Here is a 20,029-nt window from a genome sequence, read left to right as displayed (position 1 = left end):
TAACCTCCCCAGCGCTTAGAACAGTGCCTTGCACATAGTAAGCGCTTAATAAATGCTATTATTATTATTATTATTATTATTATCATTAAGTAGACTCACTGGTAGTATAGTTCTTTCTATAGCCAGTGGGGGTCACTATCGGAAAAGGTTTGAAGAAGAAGAGGGAAGAAGAAGGGGAGCCAGGAAAAAGTGAAATACTCACCTCTCTGCCCACGAAGGACCCTTTCTTCTCAAAAATCAAGGCCAGGAACTGGTCTCTATTTTTGGTGAAGAAGCTACTGATCTCCTCCAGCCTGTAAGAGACAACATTATTATCCTTAGAAGCAGCATGGCGTGGTGGATAGAGCACGGGCCTAGGAGTCAGGTCATGGGTTCTAATCCCCACTGGGCCACTTGTCTGCTATGTGACTTTGGGCAAGTCACTTAACTTCTCTGGGCCTCAGTTGTCCGTAAAATGAGGATTGAGACTGTGAGCCCCACTGTGCCTGACCCTATTTGCTTGTAACAACCCCAGCGCTTAGTACAGTGCCTGGCACATAGTTAAGCGCTTAACAAATACCATCATCATTATTATTACAGGGCAGCACACCAAATAGGATTTCAAGCACTCTTACTATTACTACTAAGATGACTATCTCTAAGGGATCCCTATCCTCAAGGAGCTTACAAGATGACAACTTCTGCATCGCCCTGACTTGCTCCCTTTGCTCTTCCCCACCTCCCTGCCCCACAGCACTTATTTACATATTTGTAATTTTATCTGTTTGTATTGATGTCTGTCTCCCCGCCTCTAGACTGTAAGCTTGTTGTGGGCAGGGACGGTCACTGTCTACTGTTGTACTGTACTTTCCCAAGCGCCTAGTACAGTGCTCTGCACTCAGTAAGTGCTCAATAAATATGACTGAATAGATGAATAGTGCTTTGCACATAGTAAGCGCTTAATAAATACCATCATTATTATTATTATGAATGAATGATCAAGTGATCCCAGTTTCCAAATGTAATGGCATGGCTGTACAAATAGATTGATGCAATGGGATTAAAGAAACCATTTCAAATAATACAGTCTTCCTAAGGTGCTGGAGAGGTCAAGCCTTCTACTAGACATTCCCTGCCGATGTTCACTGGACTTCTAGTTCCTCGGTGGAAAGGCCCGAGCCCTTAACCTAGATATCACCCAAGAGCTTGGGATCGGCTGAGATCTTCATGCAGGTCCTTTTCAGTGTCAAGGTCTCATTCTTCCCAGACCTTGTAAATCAATGGAGGCTCAGAGGAAGGAAGGAGAAAGCAAGGCGGTGAGGGAAAGAGTTTGTTTACTCATTCAGGTCTGAGGCGAGGACAGAGAGAAAAGGAACAGATAGGGAATGGTGTGAAACTGAGTTCCTGGATTCAGCCTAGATTCCACAAAATTAAGAGTGTGGTTTGCCGCAAGGCAGCACTGTAAAAGGCCCGGAAGTTTGAAATGGTTCACATGGATAACTAGGTAGCTAGGATCTGCCATCTCCCACAAACAGGAGCATGGTGAGAACTTTACAGCCAGGGCAAAATAACCAGGCGGACAACAGGAAAGTCGTCACTTATCCTGGGCTCTGGTCCCGGCCCCCCAAGAAATGCTAGGTTTCCTTTAACAGGATCCACTCAGCGGCAGGCCAGCTCATTCACACAGCATATTTAGGAGGAGGCGGGAATTCTAGGGTTCCAAGAGAACAGGGAGAGGCGGACTCCTCTACTGTTAGCCCATTGTCCAGTCAACCCTAGGGTGGTACTCTGTCAGCTCCTTGGAGTCCCTCTGCCACAGATCCTTCTCTGAACTCTCTGATCTCTGACCTAACACCAGCTAGTAGTCATAAGTCTGCTTGGATGACTCTATAAATCTATTCGCATCCTGGGTCCTCTGGAGCAGATGGTGGGCAGTTAACCTTTGACACCTGTCCTCCGATACTCACAAAATACAGTTTATTGGAACTGTGATGTGGGTGGTGGCAGATTTGATTTGCTGGGTAGAGATCTTGGCGTTACAGGTGGGATTTACATTTGAGAAACCTCAGACCTGAAAATGGGCCATGGCACTTATATGCATGTGCTACAATTTAATAATAATAATAATAGTAATGGCATTTGTTAAGCACTTACAATGTGCAAAGCACTGTTCTAAGCGCTGGGGGGGCACCGGGTGATCAGGTTGTCTCACATGGGGCTCACAGTCTTCATCCCCATTTTACAGATGAGGTAACTGAGGCCCTGAGAAGTTAAGTGACTTGCCCAAGGTCACACAGCAGACATGTGGTGGAACCGAGATTCGAACCCATGACCTCTGACTCCAAAGCCCATGCTCTTTCCACTGAGCCACGCTGGCAGTACTACATGTATTATATATGCAGTAAATATTTCTGAGTATATATGTAAAAACAGAGTAAATATATATATATATATATATCTTATATATATATGTATCATATATATGTATCTAGAAATAGGGGTATACATGAAACTTATTTTCTTTTAGAAAAGAGAAGGAAAAGGGGAATGCTAAAGGAAAAGAGGAAGAGATCTGGGTGGAGAAAAGGAGGACTTACATTTCCCCTCTTTCTCTTCACCTCTCTCCTCTCCGCTGGAGGATTTAGCCCTGGAACAAAGGACTAAGCAAGGGGATGTGAGTTTTGCCTGAGGGTTTGTAGGGAGAGGAGAAGAGGGGTCAGCATAGACTGGGTTCTAAACTAGTCTCCATCACCATCTCAACCCAGGCTCCACCACAGCCTCAGTGGGCAGGGCAGTCTCTCCACCTTGTAAAACTTGGAAAACAATTCCAAGTATTCTCAGAGAGGCATTACGAGGAACAACTCATTAATGACCATAAAGGGTTTTGAAATTATAAAGAGCTATCTAAATGAGGATTAGTAATTCCAACAAAGAGTTACTGACCACCAGTCCTGGGGCTATAAGCCTGTGAGGGTTTTCTGACATGGACCTGCACCACCTACCCACATCTGCTCAGATCTGAACAGAGACTGTCCACCACTCCTCCTGGGGTCAGGACTCAGCTCTTCTTCCCAGGCCTCTACTGCTGGCTAGTACTCACCCAATCGGTCCTATTTGGGCCAAATCTTTGGGACTTTGAGCTTTCATTCTGTCTCTACAGGTCCACCCTGTTTTCCCCTCTCTACAACAAAGCCAGTCATAGAGAACAGCCACAATGGAGAGCATGGATTGACTAGGGACTACACAGGTACTGGACACCGGACTGTTCTCCCAAAGTGGTGGCAGTCAACTCCTAGCACAGCTTAATCTCTCCAACAGAGAGCAATCACACCCACCCAAACACAAGCACACTCAGGCTTCTCCATATGTAAGGTCATGTATGAACCTTGGCCCCGCTCATCTCCCCAAAGACATAACCATCTTCTTTCCAAGAAGCAGAACTTCGATGGTTGAAAAAAGTTCGAGATCCTCCCTCTCACCCCTGCCATGCTAAAATTTAAAGAGTCTCCACCCTATCTCTCTACCCACTGAGAAAAAGTCCTGGAGCCTGCTTCACCAGAAGGAGAACTAGCAGCAGTAACGCCACCCGCTGCCTCCTGGCACTGAGGGGAATCTCCAGCAACCGGTCTGTGAGCTGACCAGAAGCCGACTAGGCCAAAGGCCAATTGAAGGCTAAGATGGAGCCGGGTGGGGTGGGGGTGGGGGGTTATGGAAGTAACTCAGCACTTGCGACCCAGGGGTTGCTGGAGAATCTCTGGGTACAGAAAAATTCATGCATCCACCATGGAGTGGGGAGATGGTCAAAGCACAAATATGCTCACTCATACCACCCGCTAGACCCCTGGTAACTACATGAAAACCTCCATCCAGGCCTGCTGGTGGCCCACCCACCTCCCCACTCCTTTCTCGCCGCCTAGGAGGAGGTACAGCTACCCGGGGTACCTGGCTGGCTCCAAGGATGGCCAATCTGGGGGCCATGCCCCTTGGTGGGTTTCCAAGGCAGTGATGAGTTTTTCCCGAAGCTCCTGGACTCCAGCACCAGCCACTGCAAATACACAAGAGAAGATTAGTTTCTGGGCATTTGTCTGCTGTCTGAGGAACCAGGTCAGGAAGGAGGCTTCATGAGCCTCCCACAAGTACATGGAGTGCCAAGGGGCATGTGAGCCCCCTGGCAGGGTGGGCAGAGCCAGCTGAAGCTTCAGTAGAAATGGAATGTAGAACCACCGAGTGCTAGGCAGTGCTAAGCACTGAGGTAAAAACAGGATAAGCTCTCGAAACCCAGCCCTCTTCCACAAGGGGTTCACTGATGGATAGGGGCTGGTCTGGTGCCAGTCCCATTAGAAAAGAAGAGGAGAACTAGCTTGGGAGAAGAACTGTAACCTCACAGCTACAGGAGGACTGAAATCATTAGGGCCAGGGAAATTTGAACAGTCTGGATTCTAGAGGGGCAAAGCAACCATGAGAAAATGGCATCACCCAAACCCAGGTAGATGCACTCCAGGACTTGGTCAACTAAAGCTTCCTCTAGGAGCTGTCCCATAGCTCTGGAAGCCTCCTCTCTCCCGGGATCCTATTACTGCCCCATGGAGACCCTACCCACCACCCTGAGAACTCCTTAGTAGTCAGGGCGACTTCCCTCTATTCTCTCCGGCAACCACCCACAGAGCCTGACAACTGCCGGGGCAGGAAGAGGCTGGGCCAGGACACACCAAAACCGGTCCGCCCAAGGCACTGCACGGCCCTGGATACTCACCGGACAACGTCTCGCCCGCAGAGGGAGTTCTAGAGAAAGCCTTAAAGAACTGCAAGAGAGAAACACACAAACACACACACAAAAAGGGAGAGTTAGTGAAGGCCCCTGGGAGTGGAGGCTCTTTTCCCCTAGCTGGTCGGGACCTCAGCCCTTCCCCACCACTGCTCTAGAGCACCAGAGCTGGTTTCTTGGTTAACTCCTGCTCTGCACCCATTTTAAAGAACTGAGGCATCTACCTTGCTGCCCAGGCTGGGGCCTCCCAAACTGTATCCTGGCAGGTGGGAATCAGAAGAACTTTGAGGGAGGGGAGGGGCTGCCGGATCAGAGCTTAACCCCTCCCCGGCCATTCCAAGGCTCCCGGCTCCAGCACCTGTACAATTCCCATCGGCCCACTGTGGTCTGGACTTTGGACCAACGCTAAGCCACTACTGAGGGTTTCTGCTGAGATCCTGCCTGGCTTTGCCTCCCTGCAGGAGAGGATTTTCTGGGGTCGGAGAGGAGACAGCAACAGGTGAACCCCGCTGAGGAGGATGTCGAAACTGAAGGTTGAGTGTTTGGGGAGCAGTGGGTGGAGGAAACCTTGGGGGGCAAGAGGGGGCAGCCCAGGAAGCAGCTTGCCAGCCTCTGAGGAGGGTAATAACAGGAAGCAGCTTTCCCTAATTCTGTTGTGGGGCTCTTTGGTCTCCCAGTGATGTTGTCCCAGACAGAAGCAGACAGTGCCCCCATATCATCCCCTATCTCAATCCTTCCTTCCTCTCTCCCTGCCTCCCAGCCATCCCAGACCTTGCTTTCTAAGCACCAGGCTACCTCTAGGCACCTAGCAGCCATATAAGGAGGTCCATCTCCTCAAGCACAGGCAGGCTACACACCACAAGGCAAAACCACAATCCCTTTACCTACTGTCACTCCTGCTCCCCTGTCCAGCCCCCCAGCATGGACTCTGAGGCACAGCAAAGCCCAGGGAGAAGGGCGGCCCCTTTAGAAGAAGGGTCAGCCTGCCTGCCTTTCTGCCTGCCATCCCTCTTTGCTTGTTTTCTTCTCCCTCTCCCCGTTCCCTTCCTTTGATCGTCTGCGAGCCCTGTTGGGAGAATATCATTAAGTCAGAGCCCGTCCTCCAGCATTTTTGCCACCCATTAAGGCTTCTCCTTTCACAACAGGCAGAGGACTCCACCCTGCCAAGGCAACTCCCGGAAACGGGTCATTAGACCTCTACTACCAGGCTTTGTTCTTCCTAGGAAAGAATGGGGTTCCCTTCCCTGTCATCACCTCCAATGGGGAGTCCTCTTTCTCCAAACAGGCCCCCTCCTCTATGGGTCAGTTAGGATGGACACCCTGATGAGCTAGCTCCCCAGTGCCCACTGTTCTCATCCTGGTGGGATGGGTGAATAGTAGGCAGATGAAGGAGAAGAGAACCCACTCTTCCAGCCCTGCCACGGGGTGCTAGTGGCCCCCTGCCATGTGTGAGCCTCTTTCTCCCTGTCCCTTATCCTGGTCTCTCCATTTGCCCCAGGCTCAGATGGGACTCCAATCCGGGCCTGGCCTCCATGGAGATTTCTTATCCAGAGAGACACCTGGGAACTAAAGAGGACGTTGCCGTGTCTAAGCACTTTTTAAATACTATCACTACTGCAACTAAGGAGGAGTAGGGAATCAAAAGAACCGATCACCATGCTCCTCAGCTCAAATCATCAAGGATGGGCCAAGTTCTTTGAACTCCCAAGTTCTCATCTCCCTGGGAGGTTTGCCACAAAGGCAATGGCCACATGGATGGAAAGGGACTAAATTGGCAGGGTGGGGGTGGGGATGAGGAGGGGAGAGAGGAAGTGCAAGGGAGTCCAAAGGGCAGGAGGGTTGTAGCCTGGTGTCCCCAGGACCTGGAAAGGCAGTAGGGCAGGCTTGTGCCCCACGCCCTCTTTCTCCATCACTCAAGCTCTGCGGATCTTTGTTTCCTGCCAATCCTCTGGCCTTCAGAAATAAAAGAACCACTCTTTAATGGTTGGGGATTTCCTGGGGGGTTGGGGCAGAACTGGAGGATTAGCTACCCACTCTGGAGAGGAGTCCAATCTGCCATGCTAGGCCCACACAGTGCCTGAAATAAATCAACTCCTCCCTTCCTTTGTTTACTGCCAACGGCTCACTGACTCCTACTCGATGCAACTCTGACCCAAGCAAGGCTGGGCCCAGCACGTCGCATGCGGGCCGAGTATTTGCTAAACAGGCTGGGCCAGACAGGAACGTGCTCTTTGCCCACAGTGACGGAGGGGCAGGAGCAGGTGGAAAGGGATAGTGAACCAGAGATGGCATACGGGTGCAGGAGCTTGTGTGCGCCCACTGTCGTCATCCTGGCAACCCTTCCCCGCCCTCTCCAGACACCCACAGGCTTTCAAAGTCACTCGGGGGTGGGGTGCGTTTTGGGTGGAGAGAGAGCTAGGAAGTGGCTCATCACCAGGGAGCAGAATCTTCACACTGGCACCCAGGTAAACTCCTCGGAGAGCACCGGCAGTCGGAATCTCTGCTGGCTCCAGCCTCTCTCTGGAGGAGACAGTCCTCCTGCCTGGTTCCCTGTTAGCCTTTCAGGGTGAACACCCTGAAGGGGTAAGCTAGCCTTTCAGCCCATAGTTTTCCACTGGGGCCATGGAAACTCCTTCCACTCTTCCATCCCTAGACACACATACCCTCTTCCCTCCTCCAACTTCTGCCTAAGTCAACCAGAAGGGAGGATGGTGAAAGCGCTGCGAAAGGTTGAGGAACATCCTTGTCTGGAGACATTAAAGAATCCAGAGCACCAGCCCCCATCTGGAGGTTGAGGGGCAAGATGAATGGAGGCAAGGGGACAAGTCCCTTCCAGGTTTTTCTCCCCAAGAGATGCTGGGGATGAAAGGGGGCGGGTAACACAAGCAGATCCCAGAGGGACACTATGCTGCATGATGCTAAGGGTCACTTCCCTAAATGCCCCTCGGCCCTTCAAAATCCATTAATGTCTGTCTCCCTAGTCAGACTGTAAGCTCGCTGTGAACAGGGAATGTGTCTACCAACTCTGTTGTATCATCCTCTCCCAAGAACTTAGTACAGTACTCTGCACAGATAAATGCTCAATAGATACCATAGGTTTACCAAGTTTTGGGGTAAATTGGGGTGTATTTGGGGGCTCAAAGGCAGCTTGTGATTGAGAATGAAGTCTTGCAGGCAGCTTCCAAGGACAGTTTTTTGGGTTGTTTTTTTTTTAAGGATTTGTTAAGCACTTACTATGTGCCAGGCACTGTACTAAGCACTGGGGTAGATACAAGTTAATCAAGTCAGACAGGGTCCATGTCCCAGATGGGGCTCATAGTCTTAATACCCATTTTACAAATGAGTAAACAGGCACAGAGAAGTGACTTGCTCAAGGTCACACAGCAGACAAGTGGTGGAGCTGGGATTAGAACTCAAATCCTTCTAACTCCCAAGTCCATGCTCTATCCACTAAGCCATGCTGCTCCCCAGTTCTTTTTATTGGAATGTGTGGCCAGAGTTGAATTCTTACTATTAATAGATAGCAATAGATACCCTGGATGTTGAAACAAACTAACTCATTTTCGGGGTTGCGGCGGGGGGGAGGAGAGGGAGGAGGAGGAATGGGGCAAAGGAAACCACCTTCCTTCTAAAACTGAAAAAAAAAAATGACTTCATTCATTCAATCATATTTATTGAGCACTTACTGTGGGCAGAGCACTATACTAAGTGCTTTAAGCACGGGGAGGGACTGAGGAGTTTCAGGTCAGGGGGTAAACAGAGCTTCACACCCAGCTGGGCCCTGACATTCTCATGGTTTCCCAAGTATAACCGAAAATGTAAATGTCTGCAGAGGTTGGAGGGGAGGTGGCAGGAAGCAAACAGGCAGATGGGGTCATTCAAGAGCTTGTGCCATCTTTCCTCAGAGAAGGATTGATGTTCACCCTCAGGCTGAGGGAAGATAGGTCCCATATTTGTTTCTCCAGTTGCTGCAGCTTCCAGCCTTCCCAGAAGGAGGTACCCGAGGCTACACCCAGGAGCCTCTGCATTTTTATGGAAATGAAGTAACCCAGACAGAGTTCTGATGTAAGGGGCTGTAGGTGTGATGCCAGGAGGCCAATCAATCATAGTTATTAAGTGCTTGCTATGTACAGAGCACTGTACTAAGCACTTAGGAGGGTACAATATAACACAGTTGGTAGACAGGTTCCCTGCCCTCAGTGAGTTTATACTCTAGATGGCCAATTTGGGTCAGAGGGCATTGGCCTGGTGGGCCTGTGGGGGAGAAAAGGGCACCCTAAGGGGTGTAGGACCCTCTGTACAGGAAATGAGGGCAGTGTGTCCAGTGGCAAACCAGGATCCCTGATCAGCAGTGCGTCAGGGACCCAGGGAGCAGAGGCGGATTTTCTGTTGTTTCTGACTAATCTGAGGACACACATGTAGAAGCCATGAACTGCAGCAAGCCTGGGACGGGTATGGAGAAGACTGTGAGCCTTCTAGACTGTGAGCCCACTGTTAGGTAGGGACCGTCTCTATACGTTGCCAACTTGTACTTCCCAAGCGCTTAGTACAGTGCTCTGCACACAGTAAGTGCTCAATAAATACAATTGAATGAATGAATGAGGGAGAGGCCTAGTGGACCCCATATTGTAGGGCCAGGCTGTCTCTGGGTCCAGAGTGATGAAGAGCCTGGAAGGGGTCTCAAAGCCCTCAGCTATAAATTGGGGCTTAGCCTGCTCGCTGTAGAGGCCTGCATGCTGGGTGACAGTTTTTCATTTGACCAGAGCCCCACTACAGCTCACGGTTAGAGTGCTTACACTTCACCATGGCAACAAGGTTGCACTCCTCTTAAAGGGTCACGAGATGAGGACACCCATTTCCTCTTCGGTTCCCAGGAACAAAAGCACAAGAGCAAATAGAAAACAAGTTCTGATCCGGTGAGGTAGGACCCTCAGGGGGCTTGGGCCTCTCTACCCTCCAGGTCCCCCTCTGTCCCTCTCAGATTCCCCCGGACTGATGAGAAATGTGGGATACATAAACCTGGAAATCTTAACGGGCACAGTTGCTTTGTGACGAGGTCTGGAATGGCAGGAAAAGGTCAACCCTGTGGAGATGGGTTTCCCTGGACTTCCCCCGACTCTCCTACACCCATTCCCCCTTGCCCCTGTACGGAGGAGGCATCACCTTCACAGTCGGGAAGCCGGAGATCTCAAAGTCCCGGCAGGCTGCCACATTAACCTCGTCGGCGCAGTCCAGGGCCGCCACGGTGAGCACTGGCTTCCAGTCTGAAACAATAAACAGGCCTCAGATGAATGGGGGTCCCTGGCAGGGTGACTCTCTATTAATAGTATTTTTATGGAATATTTCACGTGCTTACTATGTTTCAGGTACTGTACTAAGTGCTGGGGTAGAAAGAAGTTAAATGTTTACTACATACTTGATGCTGGAGCAGAAACAGATAGGTTGGACACAGTCCCTGTCCCACACAGAGCTCACAGCCTAAAAGACAGGAAAAACAGGTATCTTCTTCCTATCATTCAGGTGAAATTACTGAGGTCCAGAGAGGTTGAGGGACTTGCCCAAAGTCACACAACAGGCAAGTGACAGAAGTGAGACTAAAAGCTGGAGCTTCTGGCATCCAGGCCCATGCCCTCTCCTTTCTAGGGAAGGCCTGGCAGGAATCCCTCAGGCCATGGGGAGTTTTTCATAGGAAAAAGGGAATTGTAAGATTTCACTCCACCAAATCCCTAGAACACTGAGTTGGAGGGCCATGGCAGGTAACATTATCATTGTTTTCATAAGGAGAAACTGGGACTGTGGTCACATGGCAAGTGGATGGCATCTCTGGACCCACTCTGCAATAGCCCTGCTCTGGATGAGGGGGCCTGGACTCAGCCCTCCAGGCCACGTGGCTGTCACTCCTGAGCTCCCTGGCTGTAGGGGAAGATCACAGCCTGCCAGAAGTGCCAGCTAAGAGCTTGCCACAGACCTGGACCACTCAGCAGGTCCACTGTGGAAAGAACAGTCCCCAGAGCCTCTCACTGAGGCAGCAAGGAAACTGGATGGATTTGCCCACCTCCCCTCTAAAACTGGGTTACCTTCTGGGCATTGAGAACCATCGAGGAGGCTTGGTTAAGCAGTATAAAGTTGCAGGATCACCCCCTGGGAGCTCCAGAGGTTAGTAAAGAATCAGCGTGGTGTTGTCCCAAAACCAAGTCTTTCCAGGATCCTCTACAGGCTCAACTCCGCCCTTCCTAGAGGGAGTCCCTGACCCCTTTTGGTTTCAAACACCTGGGTCCATAGTTTGGGTCAGGCTGAATTGGACCGGGGGCGGTTCCTCAATCCTTTGAAGGCCCAAGGAGGAGGAAACCAAGCAGCCGTAGTAGTCTGCCTTCTCTCCTCACACTCATCATCATCATCATCAATCGTATTTATTGAGCGCTGCTTACTATGTGCAGAGCACTGTACTAAGCGCTTGGGAAGTACAAATTGGCAACATATAGAGACAGTCCCTACCCAACAGTGGGCTCACAGTCTAAAAGGGGGAGACAGAGAACAAAACCAAACATACTAACAAAATAAAATAAATAGAATAGATATGTACAAGTAAAATAGAGTAATAAATATGTACAAACATATATACATATATACAGGTGCTGTGGGGAAGGGAAGGAGGTAAGATGGGGGGATGGAGAGGGGGACGAGGGGGAGAGGAAGGAAGGGGCTCCCGGAATCTCCCGCTCCTGTCCCCACATCAGCACTCTCTTCCTCTCCACTAAATCAAATAAATGGAGCCCCCTTGTGCCTGCATGCACTGTGCTAGGCTCTTATTGCAGGACGGGGAAGTCTTAGTCTGGAAGGGAGGAAGTGGGAAGAACACGGAGCTTACTTGCTGAGTGTTTTCCAAACCTCTAGGTTCTTCTTCCCTTTAATCTCCCATGCAACAGTCCCAGAACCTGATGGAGGAATTTAGGGGAAAACAGGGCAGCCAGCCAAGTCAGAGTTCTCCTTCCAGAGACAGAAATTCTGACCTACATATTTTTTTCTAGCAGCCCCAGCTGTGCACATCTCCCGCGCCCTCTTTCAGTCCCATAGCCCTGGAGGCCTCCTGCAGATTCCTCGCCTCAGCTTGGCCTCAGCCCCTTCACGCCTGCCTTCATGTACACACTTGGCCCTGCCCGGCAACTGCAAGGAGTCTCTCCATCATCGCCTCTGAGGGACCAGTGAGGTTCTTGAGGCATGAGATGAGAGAAGCAGTGTGGCTTAGTGACTAGAGCATGGACCTGGGAATCAGAAGGATCTGGGTTCTAATCCCAGCTCAACCACATGTCTGCTGCGTGACCCTGAGCAAGTCACTTAACTTCTCTGGGCCTCAGTTGCCTTATCTGTAAAATGGGGATTAAGAGTATGAGCCCCTTGTGGGACAGGGACTGTGTTCAACCTGATTAACTTCTATGTATCCCAGTGCTTAGAACAGTGCTTGGCACATAGTAAGCTCTTAATACAATAATAATAATAATATCTACCCCAACGCTTGGAACAGTGCATGGCACATAGTAAGCGCTTAACAAATACCATAAAAAAGGTGGAAAATCCCTCCTTTCACAGAGCACAGCTCTGATCCCCCCCTATAAATCCCCACCACCACCCCCACCCACCCCCGCGTACACACCAGTTAAGCAGGGTGGCCTAGTTGAAAGAGCCTAGGCCTGAGAGTCAGAGGACCTGGGTTCTAATTCCCAGCTCCACCATTTGCCTGCTGTGTGACTTTGGGCAAATCACTTCACTTCTCTGTGCCACCATTTCATCATCTGTAAAATGGGGATTCAGTACCTGTTCTTCCTCCTAGACGGTGAACCTGATGAGGGACAGGGGCTGTGTCCAACCTGAGACTCTTAAAGCTACTCTAGGACTTAGTGCTTGACATAGTAAACATTTAACAAACATCACCACCAGCATTATTATTACCACCGCTGTGTGGCAACACAATCCTCCCTGGAATGTCTAACGGATCTTGTTGGTTTGCATTTTCAATCGAAGTAAAGTCAGTGAGTGCGTCTACATATCCATTCAATCGTATTTATTGAGTGCTTACTGTATATATGTCTCATCCTCCTCCGCCGGCCCCACAGACCGTACACTTCCAAACACAAACGGGAAGGCAGCCTGCACTGAGCTGGACACACTTTCTTCCCCCACAGCTGACCAGTCACTCCCTACTTTTGTCAGAGAAGTCCAGGAGAGTGACCAGTGTGATACTGGGCAGCACCCTGTGGACGCTCAGTAAATACTTGCTGCTTGACTGGTGTTCTCACTGTCTCTTGAGGGAGGAGGCCGGGGGCCCCGATGTCCTGCTAGGGAGAACCCAATGTCCCTTCTCCAATGTGGGTTCCTGCCCCCTCCGCCCCGACAGCCATTCACTGTGAGGTGAGACCGCCTCTTCATCAGACCACATCCTCCTGGGCTCCTACCCACCTCTCACATGGTTTTTGCTCCCCTTCAGGAACAAGTTCTTGCCCCCAAAATCTCGAGAGGCCAATGCTCGGAAGGTCAGCTTGGTAGGGCTCCACTGTGTCATTCTGTCTCCTTTTGGGACCTTCTGCAGGCTGAGGGGATGGGGGCTACTGAAACCTGTTCTAACAGGTGATTCATCCTTTAAAATGTCCAGGGATCTGAACTCTGAACAATTCTGTGATGACGGCAGAATCTGTAAGATTACTAAGGATTGTTTGTGGACAGGAGGACCACTAAGAACTTTTGGGAAAGGGGTTGGGGGGGGGGGGCACAGAATGGGCATGTTACAGAGCTTCTGGTTGCCCACACCCTCTACCGCTTACACTTTCCCTGAAAATGGACCATCAGACTGCTCCTCTGAATTGGACAGGCTCCTAACAACCTCTGGCTTTGGCTGGGAGCTTCCCAGCTTGAGTTCTCGGTCTCCTCCGTGGCTTACCCTCACTGATTATTTCAAGACATTGCCAATGGTGATCCCTGATATCCTGGGGTAGAACAACTCCTTCCATTCTTGGAAGGCTGTCGGGATCTGGTCCTAGCCTTCATGCTTTTCTAGCTCCTGGATTTCATATTCCCAAGGACCCTTGGACTGAAAAGACCTTCTAGAGGTCAACTTGTCCAACCCCCTGTCTCCAAGGAGGACTCCCCTGAAACCAATACAGGGTATAGTCCTCCATTTTTCTTATAATCCATTAGGAAAGAGACTCCATGATGTTTTTTGTCTGGCTTGTACCGTTGTTTAGGCCAGGTCTGCACACACAAAGTAAAGTATAAATTTGAAAGTCATCTGGCTAAAATGCCCAACTAGACAATTCCAAACAAAACAAGCCCACTTTGGGTCTAAATCTGCTGGATCTATTCCCCACATGACAGTGGGCCAAATTCTGCTTCCCTTGGTATAATGTACTTTTAGGATTAAGGTTTTTGATGTCTTCTGCTTCAGCAAAAGAGAATAAACCCTTATGCTCATGGTACGGATACGGTTCCATGCTCCTGTGGGCAGTGGAAGAAAACAAATATGTACCAAGTTCCAGTTATTGCTCGTGACCAGCAATGGAGGGTATGGAGACGGGAACACGATTTGCCTGTTCCTTCCAAACCCAACAGCCCTGGGTCTTAGTCATGGTGATGACTTTCAACCTTTTAACACTGTGGCACCAAGAGTCTTCGAAAGGACAACAATAGCTCCAGCTCCTGACTGACAGAGAAGGGGAGTGGGGAAGGAAGCGTGAGGAGTGATTAGGTTAGCAGCTGACATTTGTTTCCCTTTTCAGAGTGTAAGGTCCTTGTGAACGATGAACATGTCACTTCATTGTTCAGTACTTCCCAAAAGTAGTGTGGCCTAGTGGAAAGAGTACAGGACTGGAAGTCAGAGGACCTGGGTTCTGACCCCAGCTCCCCGACTGGTCTACTGTGTGACCTTGGGGAAATCACTTGATTCTCTGTGTCTCCGTTCCTCATCTGTAAAGTAGGAATTAAGGCTGTGAGGCCTATGTGGAAAAGGGACCATGATCAACCTGATTAGGCTGCATCTACTCCAGCCCTTAGTTCAATGCCTGGTACATAATAATAATTATAGTATTTGTTAAGTGCTTATTATGTGCCAGGCACTGTTCTAAGTGCAAGGTAATCAGGTTGTCCCATATGGGGCTCACAGTCTTAATCCCCATTTTATAGATGAGGTAACTGAGGCACAGAGAAGTCAAGTGGCGGAGCTGGGATTAGAACTCATGTCCTCTGATTCCCAAGCCCATGCTCTTTCCACTAAGCCATGCTGCTTCTCTAAGCCACACTGCTTCTCTACATAGTAAGTGCTTAACAAAGACCATAAAAGAGAAAAAAAAAAAGCACCCCCTAGTACAGCGCACTGCACGAAATGGGGATTCAATAAATGCTGCTGCTGCTCCTACCATCACTACTACCATCACCACCCTAGGTCCAATTCTTGCCTCGAAGTCCCACTGGATCCCCAAGTTTTTCACCTGAGTCTTACTTTTCTCACTTGTAAAACGCTGCTGTACCTGCACTGACCCACCCCCTCGGGGAGTGTTATCAAGACCTGTGAATGTTGGCTACGTGGCTGCAAGATCCTCACATGAAAAATGTTACACCAAGAATCAGCATTAATGCCATAATGAGGGGCAGTGGCATTTAAAGAGGGTATATGAACACTAGTCATCTCTGACTTTATTATTCACAGGTCTATTAATTTTAACTATTACAAAAACCTCTCCCTTCATGCTAAAATCAATGAAACAAAGCTATGGTGACATAAGTCAGTCACTGGCAGAGAGGAGCCGCTTTCCAGGAAAGATGCTTTTGAGGGCCATATGATGCAAATGTTTCACAAGACTAGCTCAGGTCTGTTGGCGACTCCTAAGTCCAGAGGGACCTCTTGGGCCTCCTCCACCTACGAGGGCCCTGGGCGCCACAGGCAGGAGATCCCTAAACATAGAAAACCCCTTCCCAACCCTGGGTTCTAATCCTGGTTCCTCCATGTACCTACCGTGTGACCTTGGGCAAGTCACTTTTAACCTCTCTATGCCTCAGTTCCCTCATCTGCAAAACAGGGATTCTATACCTTTTCTCCCTCCTTTTTAGACTGTGAGCCCCAGGATTATCTTGTATCTACTCCCAGGCGCTTAGTTCAGTGCTTGGCACATTGTAAGTAAGTGCTTAACAAATACCACAATTATTGTTATTACCTGAGACCTCCTAGTAAAACGCTTTCACACCCTATTGGTCCATCCTATGTCTCTGACGCAGTGGGAAGGCAGGAGGTGTGGAGATGGGGGGAGAGAGAGAGCGATTAGCACAGCCACCCTTGCTCCTAAGTAATTTTTCTTTTACCATTTATTTTTTATTATTATTGTCATCAATATTCACGATACTATTTGTTAAGTGCTAAGCACTATGTTAAATTCTGAGATAGATATGAGATAATCAGGTTGGCTCACGGTCTAAGTGGCAGGGAGAACGGATACTGAATTCCCATTTAACAGATGAGGAAACTGAGGCACCGAGAAGTGAAGTGACTTGCCCAAGGTCACACAGCAGGCAAGTGACGGAGCTGGGATTAGAACCCAGGTCCTCTGACTCCAGGGCCCACGCTCTTTCCACTAGGCCACACTGCTTCCCACCTCTCACTCTGTCAGCATCACACGGTCACATCCTTTCAGACCTCCTTTCCTGGTGGTGGAGTACACACCCTTCCCACTTCCCAATGCCCAGTTAGCCTAACTCTTATGGTGGCGTCATCCTCAATCCCGATGCTATGGAGCAATGTGTCTTGCCGGTTTCTAGTCTGACCTCAAAAAGGCCATATCCCAGAATCTTTTCCGAGACTATCCAGAAATAACCGACTATCCTGGGGGCAAAGGGGAGCAGCAGCTGCCTCTTTCTGCCTTGTGTCTTGACACTGCCGGCCAAAGAACAGGGCCCTCAATCCCTGCTCTACTGTTTGCCTTGTGTTGTGACTAAAGGCCAACTGACTTTGTTCCTTTCCTCATATTATAGTCTCACTCCTGTTTCTCTAACAAAGGGCCCAGGATACATTCCTATGAGCATAAGGCATCCACAAACCCAGTCCTTTGGCACCTCTGACAGCCTGTGGCTGGGCTCTTTCAAGGAGTCATCTTGGGTTTAGCAACCCATGGGAAGCAGGCTAGGCCAGTATCTGGGCGGGAAAGCTCTTGGGCCACCGTTGCCCTTGCTGGTGACTCAGCCAGAGACAAGTCCTTTGTTCATGCCCCGGGAGGGCAAACGGTGGGGGTGGAGGCTTTCAGGTTTGGGGCTGAAGACCTGTTCTCCGTTCCAGGATTTGAACTGGTTATAAACCAGTGAGACTCCCCATTCCAGGATGTGCCACTTTCCTCAAGGCTTAATTCAGCTCTGACACTTCCCTCCCAGACAACACATACTTCCTCCCTCCCAGCTCCAAACATCATTTGCTGGTATCACTGCCCCCACGGTGACCCCACTTGGGTGATGGGAAAGAGCTGTGGGAGCATGTGCGCCTGGGCTGACGGTGGGGGTGGGGGGGTGTAAAGTAATTTGCAAGATGTGTTAAAAAAAAGCCTTCAGCATCCATATGGCTTAAAGATGTAAATTCTTGATTATCATTTAATTACAGAGGGACCATTTTGCAAGCTGTTCTGGGGAAGTGTTGGATTTGAAAACTTCCAAGCACGCTAAAGCCTCACTGCATTCTCTTTCACCGTTCAGAAACTTAACCAAAGATCGAAAAGGTGGCTCGAGGTAGCCCTTTGACCCCTCTTTCTCCAGGAGACACCTGTTTCCCCACTTGTTCCAGGGATTTGCTCACTTGAAGAACGATGCCTGCTTTGACTGTGAGCCCCGGAAAGCCTGGTCCTAATGAACAGGAGGAGCAGAAAGGAGCTCTAAAACCAGGAGAAAAGCTTCTCTAAATAAAAGGGGCCTCCGATGACACAGGGCCATCCACAGTGTGTGCTGGATAGAGCCACAGACAGAGCAGTAGACAGGGCAGGGCTTCGAGTTTTACAAAACTTAACTTCAGAGAAGCTGATGGAGCAGTACGGTGCTCTGCACACAGTAAGCGCTCAATAAATACGATTGAATGAATGATGGGTCAAGAAACAAGGCAAAAGAAAGGAAATGCAGCATACTTGAGATCAGTAAATAGGAGAGTTCTGAAAACGTCCAGATCTCCAGGCTGGGAAAGGAAAATTCCGAGCTGGGGGCGGGGTGGGGGGCTGATAAGACAAGGGAGGGGAAGAGAAAGATGCCGAGGGGTGAGAGGAGCAGCAGAAGACCACCTGGAAAAGGAGGTAAAAGGATCTTGGGCCAGGGCTCGGGTGTGGGAGGAAAACTCGATGTGAAGGGGGAGGATGGAATATCTGGGTAGCAGAGGAGACTGTCGTAGGGCGGGGGAAGAGGGAGGTTGACAAGGCATTTTTTTTGTCTCTCTGGAGTGGTGAAGCAGCTGTGGGGGTGCAGTTAGGGTCACAAGGGGTGAAAGTGGGAGACGAAGTGGAAACCACCCCACTGGACCCAGGGAGGAGTAGCTGTAGATAGGGAGAGGGAGGGCGAGAGGGCACATTAAAGGGGTACCCAACCGAGACCCCGCAACGGGCTGATACAGGGGGAGGGTAAAGGGACGGGGATTCGGGGTGGGAAGGGAGCAGGGGGCTAAAGGGGGACAGCGGAGGCCGGGCCGAGAGACAGGGACCGACTGGAGGATGTGAAGCCAGGAGAGGGTTTGGAGGGGACAAGGGGGAGGACAGTGGGGATCCGACGGAGCAGCGAGGTGGCAGGGGAGGAAATGCCGAGGGGTCTGAGGCGGAGGAGAGGGAGGGGTGAGAAGTAATAATAATAATAACGTTGGTATTTGTTAAGCGCTTACTATGTGCAAAGCACTGTTCTAAGCGCTGGGGGGAACACAAGGAGATGAGGCTGTCCCGTGTGGGGCTCACAGTCTTCATCCCCATTTTACAGATGAGGGAACCGAGGCACAGAGAAGTGAAGTGACCCGCCCAAGGTCACACAGCAGACCGGCGGAGAAGCGGCCGGTGGCCCCCGCTGCCCGCTCACCTGTGACATCTGTGGCCAGCGCCTTCCAGGTGGGGGCGAAGGCGACGCAGTGTCCGCACCAGGAGGCGAAGAACTCCACGGCCCAGGCGGTGCGGGAGGCCAGCACGCTCGGCCGCACCGTGTCCGCCCCCAGCAGCACCAGCCCGTCCGAGGACGAGTACAGCGCCGACCTCCCCGACGCCGCCGCCGACGCCCCGGCCAGCAGGGCCACCGCCGCCAACACCCCCACCGGCCCCGGCCCCGGCCCCGGCCCGGGCAGGGGCGGCAGGAGGCCCCGGCGCCCGCCGCGCCAGCCCATGCCCACCCGCTCTCCCCGAGGCCCACACAGCCGCCCCTACCCTGGCACGGCCCGGCACGGCCCAGCCCGGCCCGGCCCCGGACGAGGAGGAGCAGCGCGGCGGCTCCGCCCCCACCGTCCAGCCCGCCCTCAACTTGAGAGGCGCCGCCGGGAATCAATCAATCAATCAATATTTGACTGCTTACGTTGGTGCGCCGACCAATCAATCAATCAATCGATCGATCGTGTTCATTAAGCGCTTACTGTGTGCAGAGCACCGTACTAGGCAATCGGGAAGTCCAAGTTGGCAACATCTAGAGACGGTCCCTACCCAACAGTGGGTTCACAGTCTAGAAGGGGGGGACAGAGAACAAAACCACTGTACTAAACTCTGGGAGAGCACAATCTAACAGACTTGGTGGATACCTTCCCATCCCACAAGGAGACCACGGTCTAGGCCCGGACACACACGGAGGCCCTCACCCCGGCGACCACTGTACTAAACTCTGGGAGAGCACAATCTAACGGACTTGGTGGATACCTTCCCGGCCCACAGGGAGCCCACGGTCTAGGCCCGGACACACACGGAGGCCCTCACCCCGGCGACCACTGTACTAAACTCTGGGAGAGCACAATCTAACAGACTTGGTGGACACCTTCCCATCCCACAAGGAGCCCACGGTCTAGGCCCGGAAACACATGGAGGCCCTCACCCCAGCGACCACTGTACTAAACTCTGGGAAAGCACAATCTAACAGACTTGGTGGATACCTTCCCGGCCCACAAGGAGCCCACGGTCTAGGCCCGGACACACACGGAGGCCCTCACCCCGGCGACCACTGTACTAAACTCTGGGAGAGCACAATCTAATGGACTTGGTGGATACCTTCCCGGCCCACAAGGAGCCCACGGTCTAGGCCCAGACACACACGGAGGCCCTCACC

The 20,029-nt window shown here is 51.0% G+C and overlaps 1 protein-coding gene across 1 annotated transcript in view; it reads right to left on the bottom strand.

Moving 5' to 3' along the window:
• Positions 1–19,106, bottom strand: part of QSOX1 (quiescin sulfhydryl oxidase 1) — a 37,671-nt gene extending 18,565 nt beyond the window's left edge. The window contains exons 1-5 of the mRNA XM_038758596.1: positions 18,809–19,106; positions 9,908–10,008; positions 4,733–4,781; positions 3,922–4,024; positions 203–293 (exon numbers count right to left, since the gene is read on the bottom strand). Coding sequence (XP_038614524.1) covers positions 203–293; positions 3,922–4,024; positions 4,733–4,781; positions 9,908–10,008; positions 18,809–19,106 — 642 coding nt within the window. The remainder of the gene's footprint in view (positions 1–202; positions 294–3,921; positions 4,025–4,732; positions 4,782–9,907; positions 10,009–18,808) is intronic.
• Positions 19,107–20,029: the final 923 nt, after the last annotated feature.

The sequence above is a fragment of the Tachyglossus aculeatus genome, chromosome 16, assembly GCF_015852505.1.
Source record: "Tachyglossus aculeatus isolate mTacAcu1 chromosome 16, mTacAcu1.pri, whole genome shotgun sequence".
NCBI classification, from domain to species: Eukaryota; Metazoa; Chordata; class Mammalia; order Monotremata; family Tachyglossidae; genus Tachyglossus; species Tachyglossus aculeatus.
This window is presented reverse-complemented; position numbering and strand designations above follow the sequence as displayed.